The sequence below is a fragment of the Mustelus asterias genome, chromosome 23, assembly GCF_964213995.1.
Source record: "Mustelus asterias chromosome 23, sMusAst1.hap1.1, whole genome shotgun sequence".
Taxonomy (NCBI): Eukaryota; Metazoa; Chordata; class Chondrichthyes; order Carcharhiniformes; family Triakidae; genus Mustelus; species Mustelus asterias.
In genome coordinates this window covers 45,936,150-45,955,758 of record NC_135823.1, presented here as the reverse complement: position 1 = coordinate 45,955,758, position 19,609 = coordinate 45,936,150, and the positions used below count along the sequence as shown (strand labels likewise).

The 19,609-nt window shown below is 43.8% G+C and overlaps 1 protein-coding gene across 1 annotated transcript in view; it reads left to right on the top strand.

The window, feature by feature from the left end:
* The window catches only part of LOC144510434 (ankyrin repeat and fibronectin type-III domain-containing protein 1-like), an 878,059-nt gene that overhangs the window by 793,421 nt on the left and 65,029 nt on the right, over positions 1-19,609 (top strand). Inside the window, exons 8-9 of the mRNA XM_078239881.1 lie at positions 10,098-10,292; positions 12,909-13,022. Of these exons, the coding sequence (XP_078096007.1) occupies positions 10,098-10,292; positions 12,909-13,022 (309 nt within the window). The remainder of the gene's footprint in view (positions 1-10,097; positions 10,293-12,908; positions 13,023-19,609) is intronic.

Sequence of the window (19,609 nt, the reverse complement as noted above, 5' to 3'; positions counted from 1 at the left end):
TAGTGGATGTGTGGGGATGGCTTTGGCGAGATGTTCGTCTTCATCGATGATATGTTGAAGGCTCCGGAGAAGATGTCGTAGCTTCTCCGCTCTGGGGAAGTACTGGACGACGAAGGGTACTCTGTCCGCCGTGTCCCGTGTTTGTCTTTTGAGGAGGTCTGTGCAGTTTTTCACTGTGGCGCGTCGGAACTGTCGATTGATGAGTTCAGCGCCATATCTTGTTCTTACGAGGGCATCTTTCAGCGTCTGTAGGTATCTGTTGTGATCCTCCTCATCTGAGCAGATCCTGTGTATACGGAGGGCTTGTCCGTAGGGGATGGCTTCTTTAACGTGTTTAGGGTGGAAGCTGGAGATGTGGAGCATCGTGAGGTTATCCGTGGGCTTTCGGTACAGTGAAGTGCTGAGGTGACTGTCCTTGATGGAGATGCATGTGTCCAAGAATGCAACCGATTCTGGAGAGTAATTCATGGTGAAGTATGTGAAGCATATGTTACAGGCTTCCCCATGTTGATACTACCCCATCTAACCCTTGTGATGAGGCATCCCATGGTAAACAATTGTTTACTGGGATTATCGTGCGTTGAAACACCATTACCTATCAGTTCATAGAATCATAGAATCCCTACAGTGCAGAAGGTGGCCATTTGGACCATTGAGCCTGCACTGACAACAATATCACCCAGGCCCTAGCCCTGTATTTATCCTGCTCGTCCCTTGATACTAAGGGGCAATTTAGCATGGCCAATTAACCTTACCTGCACATCTTTGGATATTCGGGTTAGGTTAATCCACAGTTCTTTCTCTGTTTCTTCAAATAATCTTTGACACCCCACTGACCACTTCCTAAGCTTTGAGTAGTTGGAACAGTGGGCAAATTTGTTAACAAAGTCAGAGGTGAACTTCGAATAATACACAGCAATTCTTATGAATGTTTTATGTTCTTCTCAAAGTTTTTAAATTCTTCTCTGTTCTCTTTGCTTTCAAAATTCCCTCCACCATCTTCCACATTGGATGGATACCTTCATGATCTATTTGGTGACCCAGGTATGTTAGAGTTGATAGCATGAAGCAACACTTGTGCTTGTCAGCTTTGATGCCATACTCTTGAAGTTGATCAACTTTGTTCAACCTTACAATGTCCTGTTTTTCTGTTTTACTGCTAATCAAAATGTCATCTAAGAAACAGCATACTGTTTTTAACCCTCTTCATACCTGATCCATGACACTGAAACACTGCTGGAGCAGTTGACGCTAAATGATAAGCTCTTGTGCTGATATAACCTTTTGCTTGTTTGAATGGTAAGCAATTCCTTGCTTATGACAGTTAATTCTAATTGCAAGTATGCATTTGACAGATCTATCTTCATGAAAATCTTTTCATTGGCTAAATTAGAAAACAAATTTTCACTTGTAGGAAGTGGTAAGTATCATTCTCGATCTCCTTATTTACTGTTTGCTTATAATGTCTACAAATCTGAATGAATCTTTCCTTTTTTTTGAAACACCATGTTGGGGGCAGTCCTTGTGGCTCTTCAACTCCTTAATTGTTCCTGTTCTTTCTAATCTAGTAAGAAGTTTAACAACACCAGGTTAAAGTCCAACAGGTTTATTTGGTAGCAAAAGCCACACAAGCTTTCGGAGCTCCAAGCCCCTTCTTCAGGTGAGTGGGAATTCTGTTCACAAACAGGGCATATAAAGACACAGACTCAATTTACATGAATAATGGTTGGAATGCGAATACTTACAGCTAATCAAGTCTTTAAGATACAAAGAACGTGAGTGGAGAGAGCATCAAGACAGGCTAAAAAGATGTGTATTGTCTCCAGACAAGACAGCCAGTGAAACTTTGCAGGTCCAGGCAAGCTGTGGGGGTCACAAATAGTGTGACATGAACCCAATATCCCTCTCTCCACTCACGTTCTTTGTATCTTAAAGACTTGATTAGCTGTAAGTATTAGCATTCCAACCATTATTCATGTAAATTGAGTCTGTGTCTTTATATGCCCTGTTTGTGAACAGAATTCCCACTCACCTGAAGAGGGGGCTTGGAGCTCCGAAAGCTTGTGTGGCTTTTGCTACCAAATAAACCTGTTGGACTTTAACCTGGTGTTGTTAAACTTCTTACTGTGTTTACCCCAGTCCAACGCCGGCATCTCCACATCACTTTCTAATCTATCCAGCTCTTTACCTCCTACTTCTAACTGAGCATAAAGCACTGAACTAGTCTTACAAATTGTCAGCTGTACATCGTTCTTCATCTTTAATTTGGCCTTGTGATGCCAAATTTTATCATTTGGTCTTCCTTGCTCAAAGAACACTTTGTTCTCCCTTAGCATTTTCTTAATGTTAGACATATTGGCCAGATTCCCCAGTCCCATTCATGGCGGGACTCATTGCAGAATGCAAAATTTGGAGAGCCAGCCAAAGTCCATTGACTTTCAGTGGCCAGAAAATTCCAGCTGTGGGCGGGGTGGAAAATCCCATCTCTGAGGAAATCCCATCTCTGAGCTCCAAGGAAAAAACCTCAGCCCAGATTAACCGTATCATCTTAATCCAATTTGTTCCCATCAGAGAGACTTTGTTCCCTCCTACTTCTACCAATGGCAAGTAATGGGGTATATATCCAAAAAGCTGAAATGTGTGGACATATTCCTTTTGTCTGAAGAGGACGACTATTTGCATTTGAAAAACAGGGGGGGGGGCATGTTTTACGCAGTCATTTTGAGGGGCGGGGCCTAAACACGTTGGTAAAGCCGGCTGCACTGTGATCAGGGTGCCCTTTTTAAAAGGGCATCCCGAACAGACCACGAAATGACCTCCTGCCACCCCACTACGGAGATCTCAGGGGCTCTCTCCTTCCCCGTTTAATGCCAGCATCTCTCCACCAACCCCCCTCCACCCCCGCATTACCACCACCAACACCGGCATCTCTCTCCCACCCTCCCCCACTCATCAATGTTGGTATCTCTCCTCCCGCACCCATAAATATCGGCATCTCTCCCCCCACCCCTCATCAACGCCAGCATCTCTTCCCCCACATCAATGCCAGCATCTCCCCATCTCCATCAACATGGGCATCTCCCTCTCCCCTCAACAGTAAGCGGCGGCATTTACTCCCCACTTCCTTGAATACTCTCTCCTTCCCGACTACACAAACATACCCCTCTATGAGGATCCTACTAGGGCCCCCTCCTGGCACTGTCCCAGCACAGGTTGCAACTGCCAAGTTGGCACTTCCAGGTTGGCATGTGCCAACCTGGCAGAGCCAAATTGTGCCATGGGTAGTGCTTGGCCAAGCCCTTCACCACCGGGGGCTATACTCACCTTTCCACTCCCAAGAGAATCCCCATGACAGGTTCATGTCTGGCTGAACCTGTTGTAAAGCTCACATCAGTGAGGTTTGAAAATACAGCGGAGATATCATGTGGCGAGGGGGATGTTTAATGACATTCAAATTTATTTAAATTAATGTAAATTGCGATTACGTCGTCGGCGAGGGGAGCAAAAATCAGAGATTGTGAGATCACCGATGAGATTCGCAATTTCCGGGTTTCACCGGTTCTTGAGCTCGCCGCCAATCTTGTGAACAGAGTGTGCAAGCTCAAGATTCCCCCCCCTGCTCCCTTGTGTCTATCCCGATGGGCGCAAGATAAAAAACTTTCTTTCTAGAAGTTGTATATATTCATACGAAGGGACCTATCCTCTGCATCTGACTTTCATTTCTACTGTGGGTGCTGGAAATATATCTTCAGCTGTATTATTTTCATTTTTCATGTGTTGTTTCTCTTGCACTCTGAGTACAATCTTCCTGCTCGATAACATAAACTTCTGGTTCCATCTATCATGTGCTCATTCAAGGATTTCCAGGCTCCTGAACTAGCTATAGATCTACTATGACCTTAGCCTAGTGCATTGACGATCTGAATTTTGACTGCAACCTGGAACATTACTGTTTATGCCTGCTGTCTGAATATCACCAACATTCACATAGGCATAGTACTATGACTGGAAATAAGGGCATTTTGATGGTTTTTGGCTATCATGGCAGCAGTAACATCAAACTTTCTGATTCTGGGATTGTGAACTTGGCTGCTGGAACATGGATTTCACTGAAATCTGGTAGATTCACCTGCCAACTCAGGAAAAGAACCCTTTTGCAATCAGCATTTATCACTTTTTGCCATTTCCATGGCTGTGGCCTCCTCACAGGCCTCTTTTCATGCCAGCATATTGCCTTTGCTTCAAAATTTGACCTTGATTTTATTGTTCTTTTGGCTCCTACAAAAGTGCCTCTAAGTTTACTTCCTAAGCTCACACCATTCCCACAATGGTAAATTTCTTTTACACAAGAGAGTGTAATCTGCAACAGCTTCACTTAGCAAGTGCTTCCTTTGGTGAGGAAAACATTTACTTTACTCTCATCTCTGATTTTATTTTGTTTTCAGCCAAATATGTAACCTTTGTTTGCAATTCGACCAGTCTTCTCCCTTTGATGGAATGCAACTCTGAGAGCAATTTCATTCTTAGTTGTGCCATAATCCTGCCATAGAGCAGCTAAAAACGGAGGGAGCTCTGGAGGAGTACAATGAAAGTAGGAAAATACTCAAACGGGGAATTAGAAGAGCAAAAAGGGGTCACGAAATGTTCTTGGCAGACAGGATTAAGGAGAATCCCAAGGCATTTTATTCATACGTTAGGAACAAAAGGGTTGTTAGGGAAAAAATCGGACCTCTCAGGGACAAAAGTGGGGACTTATGCTTGGAGCCCAAAGAGGTAGGGGAGATCCTAAATGAATACTTTGCGTCGGTATTCACAAAGGAGAGGGATGTGTTGACTGGGAGTGTCTCGGAGGGGAGTGTTGAACCGTTGGAGAAAATCTCCATTACAAAGGAGGAAGTGTTAGGTTTGTTAGAGAATATAAAGACTGACAAATCCCCAGGGCCTGATGGAATTTATCCAAGGCTGCTCAGGGAGACGAGAGGTGAAATCGTTGGGCCTCTGACGCAAATCTTTGTCTCGTCACTGGACACAGGTGAGGTCCCAGAGGATTGGAGGATAGCCAATGTGGTCCCGTTATTTAAGAAGGGTAGGAAGGATAACCCGGGTAATTATAGGCCGGTGAGCTTGACGTCCGTGGTGGGGAAGTTGTTGGAGAAGATTCTTAAAGATAGGATGTATGCGCATTTAGAAAGGAATAAACTCATTAACGATAGTCAACATGGTTTTGTGAGAGGGAGGTCATGCCTCACTAACCTGGTGGTGTTTTTTGAAGAAGTGACCAAAATGGTTGACGAAGGAAGGGCCGTGGATGTTGTCTATATGGACTTTAGTAAAGCGTTTGACAAAGTCCCTCATGGTAGGCTAGTGAAAAAGGTTGGATCCCATGGGATAAAGGGGGAGGTGGCTAGATGGGTGGAGAACTGGCTTGGTCATAGAAGACAGAGGGTGGTAGTGGAAGGGTCTTTTTCCGGCTGGAGGCCTGTGACTAGTGGTGTACCGCAGGGCTCTGTATTGGGACCTCTGCTGTTTGTGATTTATATAAATGATCTGGAAGAAGGAGTAACTGGGGTGATCAGTAAGTTTGCAGACGACACAAAACTGGCAGGACTTGCAGACAGTGAGGAACATAGTCAGAGGCTACAGAAGGATATAGATAGGCTGGAAATTTGGGCAAGGAAATGGCAGATGGAGTTCAATCCTGATAAATGCGAAGTGATGCATTTTGGTGGGAATAATGTAGGGAGGAGCTACACGATAAATGGAAGAACTATAAAGGGTGTAGAGACGCAGAGGGACCTGGGTGTGCAAGTCCACAGATCTTTGAAGGTGACGTCACAGGTGGAGAAGGTGGTGAAGAAGGCATATGGCATGCTTGCCTTTATAGGACGGGGCATAGAGTATAAAAGTTGGGGTCTGATGTTGCAGATGTATAGAACGTTGGTTCGGCCGCATTTGGAATACTGCGTCCAGTTCTGGTCGCCACACTACCAGAAGGACGTGGAGGCTTTGGAGAGAGTACAGAGGAGGTTTACCAGGATGTTGCCTGGTATGGAGGGGCTTGGTTATGAGGAGAGATTGGGGAAACTGGGGTTGTTCTCCTTGGAAAGACGGAGGATGAGGGGAGACTTAATAGAGGTGTATAAAATTATGAAAGGCATGGATAGGGTGAACGGTGGGAAGCTTTTCCCCGGGTCGGTGGTGACGTTCACGAGGGGTCATAGGTTCAAGGTGAAGGGGGGGAGGTTTAACACAGATATCAGAAGGACATATTTCACACAGAGGGTCGTGGGGGCCTGGAATGTGTTGCCGGGCAAGGTGGTGGAGGCGGACACACTGGGAACGTTTAAGACTTATCTAGACAGCTATATGAACGGAGTGGGAATGGAGGGATACAAAAGAGTGGTCTAGTTTGGACCAGGGAGCGGCGCGGGCTAATTGTTCCTTGTTTCTCGTTTCAAGGCTTCATTCTATGATCATCTTGCTGGTGCCAGTACAGAGCGAGACTGCGGATAGTTGGGAACCTGTCTCGGGGGCAGGGAATTCATATGGTGTTCGTGGAAGTGGAAATGACTAGGGTTGGGAAGCATTTTCCGATCAGGGCCATTGTGATCTCCTGGACTCGTTTCGATCGCCTCAGGGGGTCGGAGAGGAATTTCCCAGATTTTTTTTTCCGCATATTGGCCCTGGGGTTTTTCACTCTGGGTTTTCGCCTCTCCCTGGAGATCACATGGTCTGGAATGGGGGGGTGGGGGTGAGTTAATAGGTTGTAATGAACAAAGCATCGTAGCTGTGAGGGACAGCTCGGTGGATAGGATATTGGTATGTAGATAGGCTGGAAAATTGGGCGGGGATCCTGGATTCAGGATTCAATCCTGGACCGGGGAGCGGCGCGGGCTTGGAGGGCCGAAGGGCCTGTTCCTGTGCTGTATTGTTCTTTGTTCTTTGTAATCCGAGTTCAGAATCTCATCAATTTCAGTGTATTCCATGGTATTGGGATCCCAGGGGCAACACTGGTTAAACACTACATCATAAGCATGTGGCCTTATTATGATGAGGAAAACATTTACTTTACCCTCATGCTCTACCCCACCTCGGCCCCCTTTATTTTCATTTTATTTAATTTAATTTTTTACTGTTCTCGACCTTTTATTTCTTTATTGTCTTTCTTCATTTTTCTCCCCCCCCATTCTTTCTCCCTACTTCATCCCCCTTCCCTTCCCTTCCCTTTTCTCCCCCCCGCTTCCCTTTCTCTACATTTTACCCATTCTACCTCTGTCCCATCTTTTCTCCCCCCTGCCCCCCAACATCTTCATCTATCACAACTTACAGCTTTTCTGCCGTTTGGCCATTCACGCCCTTTATTCTCTCTGTGGACAGCTATTAGCAGTCTTTTCCCTTGATTTCTATGGCTATGACTCATCTTTCATTCCCTCACCCTGCAGTATAAATATCTCCCACTTTCTATGCCTTTTAGCTTTGACAAAGGGTCATCTGGACTCAAAACGTCAACTCTTTTCTCTCCTTACAGATGCTGCCAGACCTGCTGAGATTTTCCAGCATTTTCTCTTTTGGTTTCAGATCCCAGCATCCGCAGTAATTTGCTTTTATACTTTACCCTCATCTCTGGTTTTATTTGTTTTCAGCCAAATATGTAACCTTTGTTTGCAATTACACCAGTTCTCTTTGTTAGAATTGAATTCCTCCATTGTCCCCAAATATGCCTGTTGTGCCACTTTTTTCCAATTGCTTACTCTACTGACCTACTGAGCTGAACCTGAACACAGTGTGCATCCTTCAAACTCTCCAAAATGTCCTTAAAATTAACTTAAGTCCCAAAACGTCTGGAACAATGTCCTTTAGTCGTTAGTTTCTTAAATGATATGTAAAACAAATTCTTAGTCTTGTCACCATTTTTCTGTTGTGTACTAAACGAATAAAAATACTCACCATATAGACTCACTTCAAAAATCCATTGTTGAATTAACTTCATTTACAATTCCCCAACCAGGAGGGTAGCAGAGAATCAGCTGTACAGTGTGAACTTACTTGCAAAGAATGCCCATGTGTGCAAGGCACTAGAAGCATGCCACTCATGGAACCTAACAGAAGCTTTTTGGAGGCAGGGTCAATGAGGAGAAAGTGAAAAACCTGCAGTGTGGCTTTTATGGTTCATGAGAGCAATGTATGCAAAAATGTGTCCTCTCATCTAAGAGGTGGCATGGTGGCACAGCGGTTAGCACTGCTGCCTCACAGCGCCAGGGAGCCGGGTTCTATTCCCAGCTTGGGTCACTTTTGTGCGGAGTCTGCATGTTCTCCCTGTGTCTGTGTGGGTTTTGGCCAGGTGCTCTGATTTTCTCCCGCAGTCTGAAAGACGTGCTGGTTAGGTGCATTGGCCATCCTAAATTCTCCCTCAGTGTACCCGAAAAGGTGCTGGAGTGTGACGACTGAGGGATTTTCACAGTAACTTCATTGCAGTGTTAATGTAAGCCTACTTGTGACTCGAATAAATAAACTTAAACTTAAGTTTGGGGTTAAAATATATTGTAGAGCAGAGACAGCTTTACTCTGTTAGTCAATTATGGCACAGAAAGAGGACATTCAGCCTATCAAATCTCTGCTGGCATATCCTCCTGCTTTCGTACCCAATGCCTCTATTTATGAAGCCTAAAATTCCTTATGTTTTGTTAACTATTTTCTTAATATGTCCTGCCACTTTCAAAGATCTATGCACATACATCTCAGGTCCCTCTGTCACTGTTTAGAACTGTGAATTAAGTGCATCTTATCTCTCCCTATTCCTTCTGCCAAAATGCATCATCTGACACTTCTTTGAAAAGGAAAAGCCAGCAAAACTGGGCATGGACTGATACTGGTCCAAACTGGTCTTCTATACGTTAAAATGGAATTCCAGTTCAGACCAATGCCATTTATTTCCAGGTTTTAGTGCTTTTTCATCTGCTCACCGTTTGCTCATGCTGCTGGTCTATTGATGTCCTGTTGCAATTGATTAGCATCATCCTCACTATTGACCACTCCTCCAAGTTTGATATTATCAGCAAATTTTGAAATTTTAGTATCTACCAATATTTAAAAGGTAGTCCTCGAAAAAACTCAAGAAGAGCCCTCGGAAAATAAAAATTACCTTCATCCTAGCCTGCCCAACTTGGTTCCATGCACCTTAATGTACTTGCATAACAAAAGTCTATAAATCTTTACGTTGTATTCAATATCTAAGTTAAAGCAGTGATTGTTAGCACTGACCCTTGGGAAACACCGCTGTCTCCCATCCTCCAGTAAGAAAAATAACCACTTACCAAGACTTGCTTTTTCGCCCTTTAGCCAAATATTTATTCAAGTTGACACTGACCCTACTTTGCCATGAGCCTCAATTTTGTTAACCAACTCTTTGTGGTGCTTTGTCAAGCACTTTCTTAAAGTCCATACAGACAACATCCATCGAATTCCCTTCATTAACCTTCTTTGTTACTTCACAAAAAAAAAATTAGATTAGTCAAGCCTTTTACAGATCTTGCAGTCTCTTGTTAATTAATTAACACAGACCATTGCAAGTGCCTGTTGATGTTTTCCTTGATTATTGTTTTTAAAACCTTATTACTCCATATCTAACCCATGCTGTGCCTACCCTGGGTATGATTAATGGGACAATGATGTAGAGATGTGGAGGGACTTTGTTTCTAAGCTAGGCTGTGGTTGCAATGAGCATGTGCGATGGGATGCTGTGGAGGTAGCTTTACTCTGTCTGTAACCCATGCTTTAGCTGCACTGAAATTGTTAAATGGTAAAAGAGGCAAAGAGGTAAAAGTACTCAATCTTCTGTTGGGGTTAGAATAGTCAATGCCCTCCCCAAGTAAAGAGATCATAATTTTCCCACCTTGTCGGTGAACCTTAGTTGACAACAACCTGAGTATAAAACACAAAAATGTCAAACAGATCCCTGGTTGCTCTCAAACATTGCTTCAGCCAGTTGAAGAATGATCAGAGGAAACTGATTCTTAAAGTGCCATGGGTTAGAGATGGTTTGCCAAAATTCAGCAAAAGACTAATGCACTATAGTTAATGTCAATTTCCTGTTGCAGTTGTGAGTTTGGAGAGTCGGGCCTTACACTTAGCAACACTGGTGCGAGAGTCTGAGCAGCGTGTGAGTGAATTAACCACACAGGTACTGAACGAGACACCAAATACAAACTGCACAGACAAAGAGAAACAACTAAAAGCCTGGGAGTGGCATTACCGACTCTTCAAACGGATGAAAGCTGGCTTTGAACATGCACGTAAGTATAATGGGCCAAAGAGCACAGGTATTGTTTGCTTTTGTTTTCTGTGTGATTTCTCACCCTGGAAATCCATGTCCCACCCTCCCCGTGACCTCCTTCAGAAAGCCATTTTAGTGGGCAGGTCGCTCAGTGTTGAGCAGACAACATATTTCATGCAAAACAGGGCAGCTCTGCTGATCTCATAGATAATTGCAGAGATGAACAATCTCAGTTTGGCAAAGCTTCATATGCATGAAGCTGAACACAGACGATTTAAATGATGCAGACAGATTGGGCTGGCAGGATTCCTGGGTGTGAAATCTGTGGGCTCCTCATTGGAAGTGCATGGCTGTGACAGATTGTCCTAAATGAAAATACCATCTGTAACCAGGATAAAGAATGCTGTAATCTTCCAGGATGATTGCAGGTAGTATATGATGGTGACATACAGATAAGAAAGTCCCCGAACCAACTGCTGGTTTGTGCTGAATAACTGGTTTCAGTCTGGTTGATCACACAGAGAGTGACAGGCAATCTATAAGTGATTTGGGAAAGTTTTTGGGAAATAGAAGTTAACTGGTCACATCTGTTTTGTGCTGAATGTAAAGGCAAGCCTTCAGGAAGATAAATTGAAGCAGTTCAGCTACCATTTTAAGACTCACAGCTGTTGCTTAGCAACACAAAGACTGCAAGTCAGAGGCTGAGATTCCAGCTGCAGTAAAATATATGGCAGCCACTTCATCACAGACAGAATCTCAATCACTTCATAACATAAAAACATGCAGCATAGAGAAAGTCATTCGGCCCTTCGAGTCCATGCCAGCTGTGAAACGCTATCTAGCCAAATTCCACTTTCTAGCTTTTGTAGATTATGGTATTTCAAGTGCACAGACATCTTAAATGCAATGAGGGTTTTTGCTACTAGCACCCTTTCAGGCAGTGAGTTCCCTGTCACCCTTAGGGTGAAAAAATCCACTCAGTTCCCCTCTAATCCTTCTGTCAGTTCCAAATAATTGATGCCCCAGGTTATTGACACATAGCAGATGATACTTAAAGCAAATAAATGTGAAGTGATTAATGTTGGTTTTAAGAATGAGAAGTAGCAATATGAACTAAATGGTACAATTTTAATGGGGGTGCAGGAATAGAAACTTGGAGGTGTGTGTATACAATTCTTTGATAGTAGCAGGGCAAGTTGAGAAGATTGTTAAAATACCTACATGATTCTTGATTTTATTAATAGAGGAATAGAGTACAGAAGTAAGGAAGTTATATCAAACCATAGATTATTTCATTTGGCATCTGCTAGAGTATTATGGCTGATTTTGAGCACCACACGTTGAGAAGGATGGCAAGGCCTCAGAGAGTTTGCAAAGATTACTAGAATGATGCCATGGATGATGGACATCAGTTATGTGGGGAAGCTGATTGTAACTTATGGGGAGATTTAACCGGGTGTTCATAAAGGGTTTTGATGGAGCAAATAAGGAGAAAGGGTTTCCATTAGTAGAAAGGTTAGTAATCAGAGGCCACAGATTTAAATTGATTGGCAAAAAAGAGGTAACATAAAAAAATAAAATTATGCAGAAAATTGGAGTTGTTGTGATCTGGAATGTGCTGCCTGAAGAGTCAGTGGATGCAGATTCAACAACAATTTTCAAAAAACACTTAAAGCATTCAATAAATCCCTGAATGGAGACATTTACCAGACTGTAGGGAAAGAGCTAGAGCATAAGATTATTTGGATAGTTTCTTCAAAGAGCCAACACAAACATAATGGGCCAAATGACCTCCTTCTGTGCTGTACATTCCATGGTTCAAACCATTGTGCCATCAGCTGTGGAGCCACTTTCCACATATCACACTTGGTACTTGACTTTCCTATTGGGAATTTTCTTATATCTTACGCATTTTGTAATAAGATTGGGAATAATGGTGAGATTCTATGATTCCATATCAGGCAGCATCAGCGGCACATAGAATCAATCTACAATACAAACAGTAGAATATGTAATCAGAGGTATACATACCTGTATGTGGTAGAGGAACAGTGTTTGAGCTGACTTTATATTACCAGTAAAATTGTTACTGAGTTATACCATAAGATGCAACCAAACCTGCAGCCCACTGGCAGTGCAGGTACTCCACGACATTAATGGAGGCATGTTAGAGTATGAAGTTGTTTTGAACTTGATGATAAGCACCGAATGATGTATGACATAACTATCTAGAGGAAGTGCAAAGCAGTGGCCAAGAATCCCTGTGATAGTCATGATTTTTTCCAGCCAGGTCACTGCAGTGTAGGTACTGGTAATGCCCTGGCTGGAAAAAATCATGACTATCACAGGGATTCTTGGCCACTGCTTTGCACTTTCTCTTGATAGCAGAGGCATGTCAGAGTATGCAGTTGTTTTGAACCTGATGATAAGCACCTAATGATGTATGACATACATCATTAGGTGCTTATCATCAGGTTCAAAACAACTGCATACTCTGACATGCCTCTGCTAATGTAGTGGAGCCATCTAATGTATCATTTCACAGAACTACCCCATCTGCACCTTCCATGACGCTTTTGATAACTCATGCTCAAAGTTTAATTTCTGAACAATTGTTCTTGTTCTGGATACACAGGGGCCCCAGAAGCACCAACCCATGTGCAGTTATCTGTTGCCAGCAGTACCTCATTGCAGGTGACATTCCATGAACCTCTCAGTGTCAATTCTGCAGTTGTCACTAAGTATAAAGGTAAGGATATGTGAAACATTTTATTTTAAAGTGTGTGGTTCAATGATTGAAACTTTATGGTTTGTTATCTGTTCCAATAATAATCCCTTGGCTGTGTTGAGGTGACACTTTGAGGGCAATTCTCCCAAAAGTGCTGAATTGATGGGAAAACTGTTCGAAATCCCGACTGTTCTGACAGTTCAGCTTCTCACCTGAATCTCCGCACTCTGTGCACTGAAGAGGTCCCAGTCGTGAATCTTATTAACGGGCAAGGCAGATGAACTCAGGGCATGGATGGGTACAAGAGACTGGGATATGGCTACAATTGAAACATGGCTAAGGGTGGGGCAGGACTGGCAGCTCAATGTTCCAGGGTACAGATGCTATAGGAAAGATAGAACACGAGGTAAGAGAGGAGGGGGAGCTGCGTTTTTGATTAGAGAGAACATCAGGCAGCACTGAGAGGGGATATATCTGAGGGTTTTCCCACTGAGTCTATATGGGTAGAACTGAAAAATAAGAAGGGAGAGATCACTTTGATAGGATTGTACTACAGGTCCCCAAATAGTCAGCAGGAAATTGAGGAACGAATATGTAAGGAGATCACAATGTTGGGGGTTTACTATAGGCCATCCAACTGTCAGTGGGAGATAGAAGATGTAGGCAGACTTTGGCAAGGTGTAAAAGTAACAGGGTTGTTGTGGTGGGAGATTTTAACTTCCCCTATATTGACTGGGCCTCACTTAGTGCTGGGGGCGTTGATGGGGCAGAGTTTGTAAGGAGCATGATAGATGTTGATTTGCCCTCAAGCATCTGCCCCCAATCTACATTCTTCAGTTTCTGCCTAATACTCTTGCAACAGTATGTAGATAGTCCAACTAGGGAAGGAGCCATACTGGACCTGGTATTGGGGAATGAGCACCGGTGAGGTGGTCGACGTTTCAGTAGGGGAGCAGTTCGGGAACAGTGACCACAATTCAGTAAGCTTTAAGGTACTGATGGATAAAGATAAGTGTAGTCCTCAAATTAAGGTGCTAAATTGGGGGAAGGCTAATTACAACAATATTGGGCAGAAACTGAAGAATGTAGATTGGGGGCAGATGTTTGAGGGCAAGACCGGCATATTCTTGTAAGGATGAAGGATAAGTATGTCAAGTTTTGGGAACCTTGGATTATAAGAGTTATTGTGAGCCTGGTCAAAAGAAAAGGAAGCATTTTTCAAGGCTAGGAGGCTGGGAACACATGAAGCAAGTGTGGAATACAAGAAAAGTAGAAAGAAACTTAAGCAAGGAATAAGGAGGGCTAAAAGGGGTCACAAAAAATCATTGGCCAGCAGGATTAAGGAAAATCCCAAGGCTTTTTATACATATATAAAGAGCAAGGGGGTAGCCAGGGAGAGGGTTGGCCCACTCAAGGACAGGGGAGGGAATCTATGCGTGGAGCCAGAAGAAATGGGTGAGGTATTAAATGTATACTTTGTGTCAGTATTCACCAAAGAGAAGGACTTGGTGGATGATGAGTCTGGGAAAGGGTGTGTAGATAGTTTGAGTCATGTTGAGATCAAAAAGGAGGAGGTATTGGGATTCTTGAGAAACATTAAGGTGGAGAAGTCCCCAGGGCCTGATGGGATATACCCCAGAATATTGAGAGAGGCAAGGGAAGAAATTGCTGGGGCCTTGAGAAAAATCTTTGAATCCTCACTGGCTACAGGGAAGGTCACTGTGTCGATATGCGCAATCTTCTTGGCGATCCTCTCCACTTGGAGCTGGCAGTTTGCAGACGCAAACTACAGGGGAGGTCCCAGACGATTGGAGAATAGCCAATGTTGTTCCTTTGTTTAAGAAGGGGAGCAAGAATAATCCAGGTAATTACGGGCCGTTGAGCCTTACGTTAGTGGTAGGGAAATTATTGGAGAGGATTCTTTGAGGCAGGATTCACTCCAACTTGGAAATAAGTGGACGTATTAGCGAGAGGCAACATGGTTTTGTGAAGGGGAGGTCATTTCTCACTAACTTGATTGAGTTTTTTGAGGAAGTGATGAAGATGATTGATGAGGGTAGGGCAGTGGATGTTGTCTACATGGACTTCAGTAAGGCCTTTGACAAGGTCTCACATGGCAGACTGGTGCAGAAGATAAAGTCGCATGGGATCAGAGGTGAGCTGGCAAAGTGGATACAGAACTGGCTCGGTCATAGAATGACCGCTCACCTGAGAATTCCCACTCACCTGAAGAAGGGGGTTGGAGCTCCGAAAGCTTGTGTGGCTTTTGCTACCAAATAAACCTGTTGGACTTTAACCTGGTGTTGTTAAACTTCTTACTTGGCCATAGAAGACAGAGGGTAGCAATGGAAGGGTGCGTTTCTGAATGGAGGGCTGTGACGAGTGGCATTCCTCAGGGATTAGTGTTGGGACTGTTGCTGTTTGTAATATATATAAATGATTTGGAGGAAAATGTAACTGGTTTGATTTGTAAGCTTGCGGATGACACAAAGGTTGGTGGATTTGCAGATAGCAATGAAGACCATTAGGGGATACAGCAGGATATAGATCGGTTGGAGACTTGGGCGGAGAGATGGCAGATGGAGTTTAATCTGGACAAATGTGAGGTAATGCATTTTGGAAGATCTAATACAGATAGGAAATATACAATAAATGGCAGAACCCTTAAGAGTAGATAGGCAAAGGGATCGGGGTATACAGGTACACAGGTCACTGAAAGTGGCAATGCAGGTGGAGAAGGTAGTCAAGAAGGCATGTGGCATGCTTGCCTTCATCAGCGGGACATTGAGTTTAAAAATTGGCAAGTCATGTTGCGGTTTTATGGAACCTTAATTAGGTGGCACTTGGAATATAGTGTTCAATTCTGGTCACCACACTATCAGAAGGATGTGGAGGCTTTGAAGAGGGTACAGAAAAGATTTACCAGGATGTTGCCTGGTATGGAGGGCATTAGTTAAGAGGAGAGGTTGGAGAAACTTGGTTTGTTCTCACAGAAATGACGGAGGTTGAGGGGCAACCTGATAGAAGTCTACAAGATTATAAGGGGCATGGATAGAGTGAATAGTCAGAAGCTTAATCCCAGGGTGGCAGAGTCAATTACTAGGGGGCATAAGTTTAAGGTGCGAGGGGCAAGGGTTAAAGGAGATGTACGAGGCAAGTTTTTTACAGAGGGTGGTGGGTGGCTGGAACTCGCTGCCGGGGAAGTAGTGGAAGCAGATACGATAGTGACTTTTAAAGGGTGTCTTGACAAATACATGAATACGATGGGAATAGAGGGATATAGTCCCCAGAAGGGTAGGGGGCTTTAGTTCAATTGGGCAGCATGGTCGGTGCAGGCCTGGAGGGCCAAAGGGCCTGTTCCTGTGCTGTAATTTCCTTTGTTCTTTATTACAGATAGCTGCAAGGAAAATAGGGTGATAATAGTCGGGGACTTTAACTTTCCCAACATTGACTGGACAGCCATAGCATTAGGGGCTTGGATAAAGATAATTTGTTGATTGTATTCAGAAGGAATATAATCTCATTCAATTTGTGGATGGCCCAACTAGAGAGGGAGCAAAACTTGACCTCCTCTTGGGAAATAAGGAAGGACAGGTGACAGAAGTGTTAGTGAGGGATTGCTTTGGGACAAGTGACCATAATTCCATTAGTTTTAAGATAGCTATGGAGAATGATAGGTCTGGCCCCATGTTAACATCCTAAATTGGGGCAAGGCCAATTTTGATGGTATGAGACAGGAACTTTCAAAAGTTTATTGGGGGAGTCTGTTTGCAGGCAAAAGGATGGCTGGAAAGTGGGAGACTTTCAAAAGTGTGTTAACCAGGTTCAGGGTAAGCACATTCCTCTTAGACTGAAGGGCAAGGCTGGCAGAAGTAGGGAACCCTGGATGACTCAGCATATTGAGGCCCTGGTCAAGAAGAAGAAGGTGGCACATGACATGCATAGGCAGCTGGGATCAAGTGAATCCCTTGAAGAGTATAGGGGATGTAGGAGTAGAGTTAAGAGAGAAATCAGGAGGGTAAAAAGGGGACATGAGATTGCTTTGGCAGATAAGGCAAAGGAGAATCCAAAGAGATTCTACAAATACATAAAGGGCAAAAGAGTAACAAGGGAGAGAGTAGGGCCTCTTGGGGATCAACAAGGTCATCTATATGTGGATCCACAAGAGATGGGTGAGATCCTAAATGAATATTTCTCATTGGTATTTACTGTTGAGAAAGGCATGGATGTTGGAGTGCTTGGGGAAATAAATAGTGATGTCTTGAGGAATGTACATATTACAGAAAAGGAGGTGCTGGAAGTCTTAAAGCATATCAAGGTAGGTAAATTCCCGGGACCTGATTAAATGTATTCCAGGATGTTGTGGGAGGCCAGGAAGAAAATTGCGGGTCCCCTAGTAGAGATATTTGAATCATCAACAGCCACAGGTGAGGTGCCTGAATTTTGGAGAGCGTGAGCTTACTTGTGTGTTTGTATGTCTGCCTTTGTTTAAGAAGGGCTGCAGGGAAAAGTTTGGGGACTACAGACCGCTGAGCCTAACATCTGTAGTGGGGAAGTTATTAGAAGGTATTCTGAGAGACAGGATCTACAGGCATTTAGAGAGGCAAGGACTGATTAGGGACAGTCAGCATGGCTTTGTGAGTGGAAAATCATGTCTCACAAATTTAATAGAGTTTTTTGAAGGGATAACCAAGAAGGTAGACGAGGGCAGTGCAGTCAACGTTGTCTACATGGGTTTAGCAAGGCCTTTGACAAGGTATAGCCTTGTAAGTTGTTGCATAAGGTTAAATCTTACGGGATCCAGGGTGAGGCAGCCAATTGGATACAAAATTGGCTTGACGACAGAAGACAGAGGGTGGTTGTAGAGGGTTGTTAATTCAAATTGGAGGCCTGTGACCAGCGCTGTGCCTCAGAGATCAGTGCTGGGTCCACTGTTATTTATTATTTATATTAATAATTTGGATGAGAATTTAGGAAGCATGGTTAGTAAGTTTGCAGATGATACCAAGATTGGTGGCATAGTGGACAGTGAAGAAGGTTGTCTAGGATTGGAATGGGATCTCGATCAATTGGGCCAGTGGGCCAATGAATGTTTAATTCAGATAAATGTGAGGTGACGCATTTTGGTAGATCGAATCGGGGCAGGACCTACTCAGTTAATGGTAGGACGTTGGGGAGGATTATAGAATAAAGAGAACTAGAAGTACAAGTTCATAGCTCCTTGAAAGTGGAGTCACAGGTGGACAGGGTGGTGAAGAAGGCATTCGATATGCTTGGTTTCATTGGTCAGAACATTGAATACAGGAGTTGGGACATCTTGTTGAAGTTGTACAAGACATAGTAAAGCCACACTTGGAATACTATGTACAGTTCTGGTCACCCTATTATGGAAAGGATGCTATTAAACTAGAAAGAGTGTAGAAAAGATTTACGAGGATGCTACTGGGACTTGATGATTTGAGTTATAAGGAAAGGCTGGATAGACTGGGACTTTTTTCCCTGGAGCATTGGAGACTTAGGGATGATCTTATAGAGGTCTATAAAATAATGAGGGGCATAGATCAGCTAGATAGTCAACATCTTTCCCCAAAGATAGGGGAGACTAAAACTAGAGGGCATAGGTTTAAGGTGAGAAGGGAGAGATACAAAAGGGTCCAGAGGGGCAATTTTTTCACTCAGAAGGTGGTGAGTGTCTGGAACAAGCTGCCAGAGGTAATAGGAGAGGCGGGTACAATTTTGTCTTTTAAAAAGCATTTAGACAGTTACATGGGTAAGATGGGTATAGAGGGATATGGGCCAAATGCGGGCAACTGGGATTAGCTTAGTGGCAAAAACTGGGTGGCATGGACAAATTGGGCGAAGGGCCTGTTTCCATGTTGTAAACCTGTACGACTCTACACTTTCTTTCATACACAAACACACGCACAGACTCTCTCCTTCTCACACATACTCTTTCATACACAAACACATACATACAGACACTCTTCCTCTCAAACAGACACTCTCACAAACACACACACACACACACACACACACACTGTTATTCTCACTCCTTTCGGTCATACTACTCCCTGTCTCTCACACACTCACTCCTCTCTCTGTCTTCCACTGACTCGCTTTCTGTCTCCCACGCTCACTCTCTCTCCGTTGCACACCAAAGCTAGCAATCTCACTTCAGAAGGCTCTGCTCCAAGCCCCGAGGCCTATTCTTGTCCTGGTCTCCGGTCCCACTATTGATCTGGGCAATGACCCTCTGGGCTCTGGCTCTGCACTCTCATCTGGCTCCAATCTCACTTTTGGCTCCAGCCTCCAACACTTGCCCCTGGCTCTAGCCCCCCGCTCTATCCTAGATCTTGAAACTTGCCCTGCAACATACCTTGAAAACTTAATTTCCCATTGTTTGCTGCTTGTCCATTCAAAGGCTGGTGTCTCTCTCCATTTGTTGTGGGTAGACCCTCTGGTGAACTTATCTATAGCAAATGCAGAGAGAAACTAGCCTGTGAACAGATGAGCAGCCTTACAGCAGTTTGCAAATCTAACTTTATTGTATGTCCAACAATGTTTGGCAGGCCGACTCCAGAGGGATTGGGGTACACATTCCAGCCTGT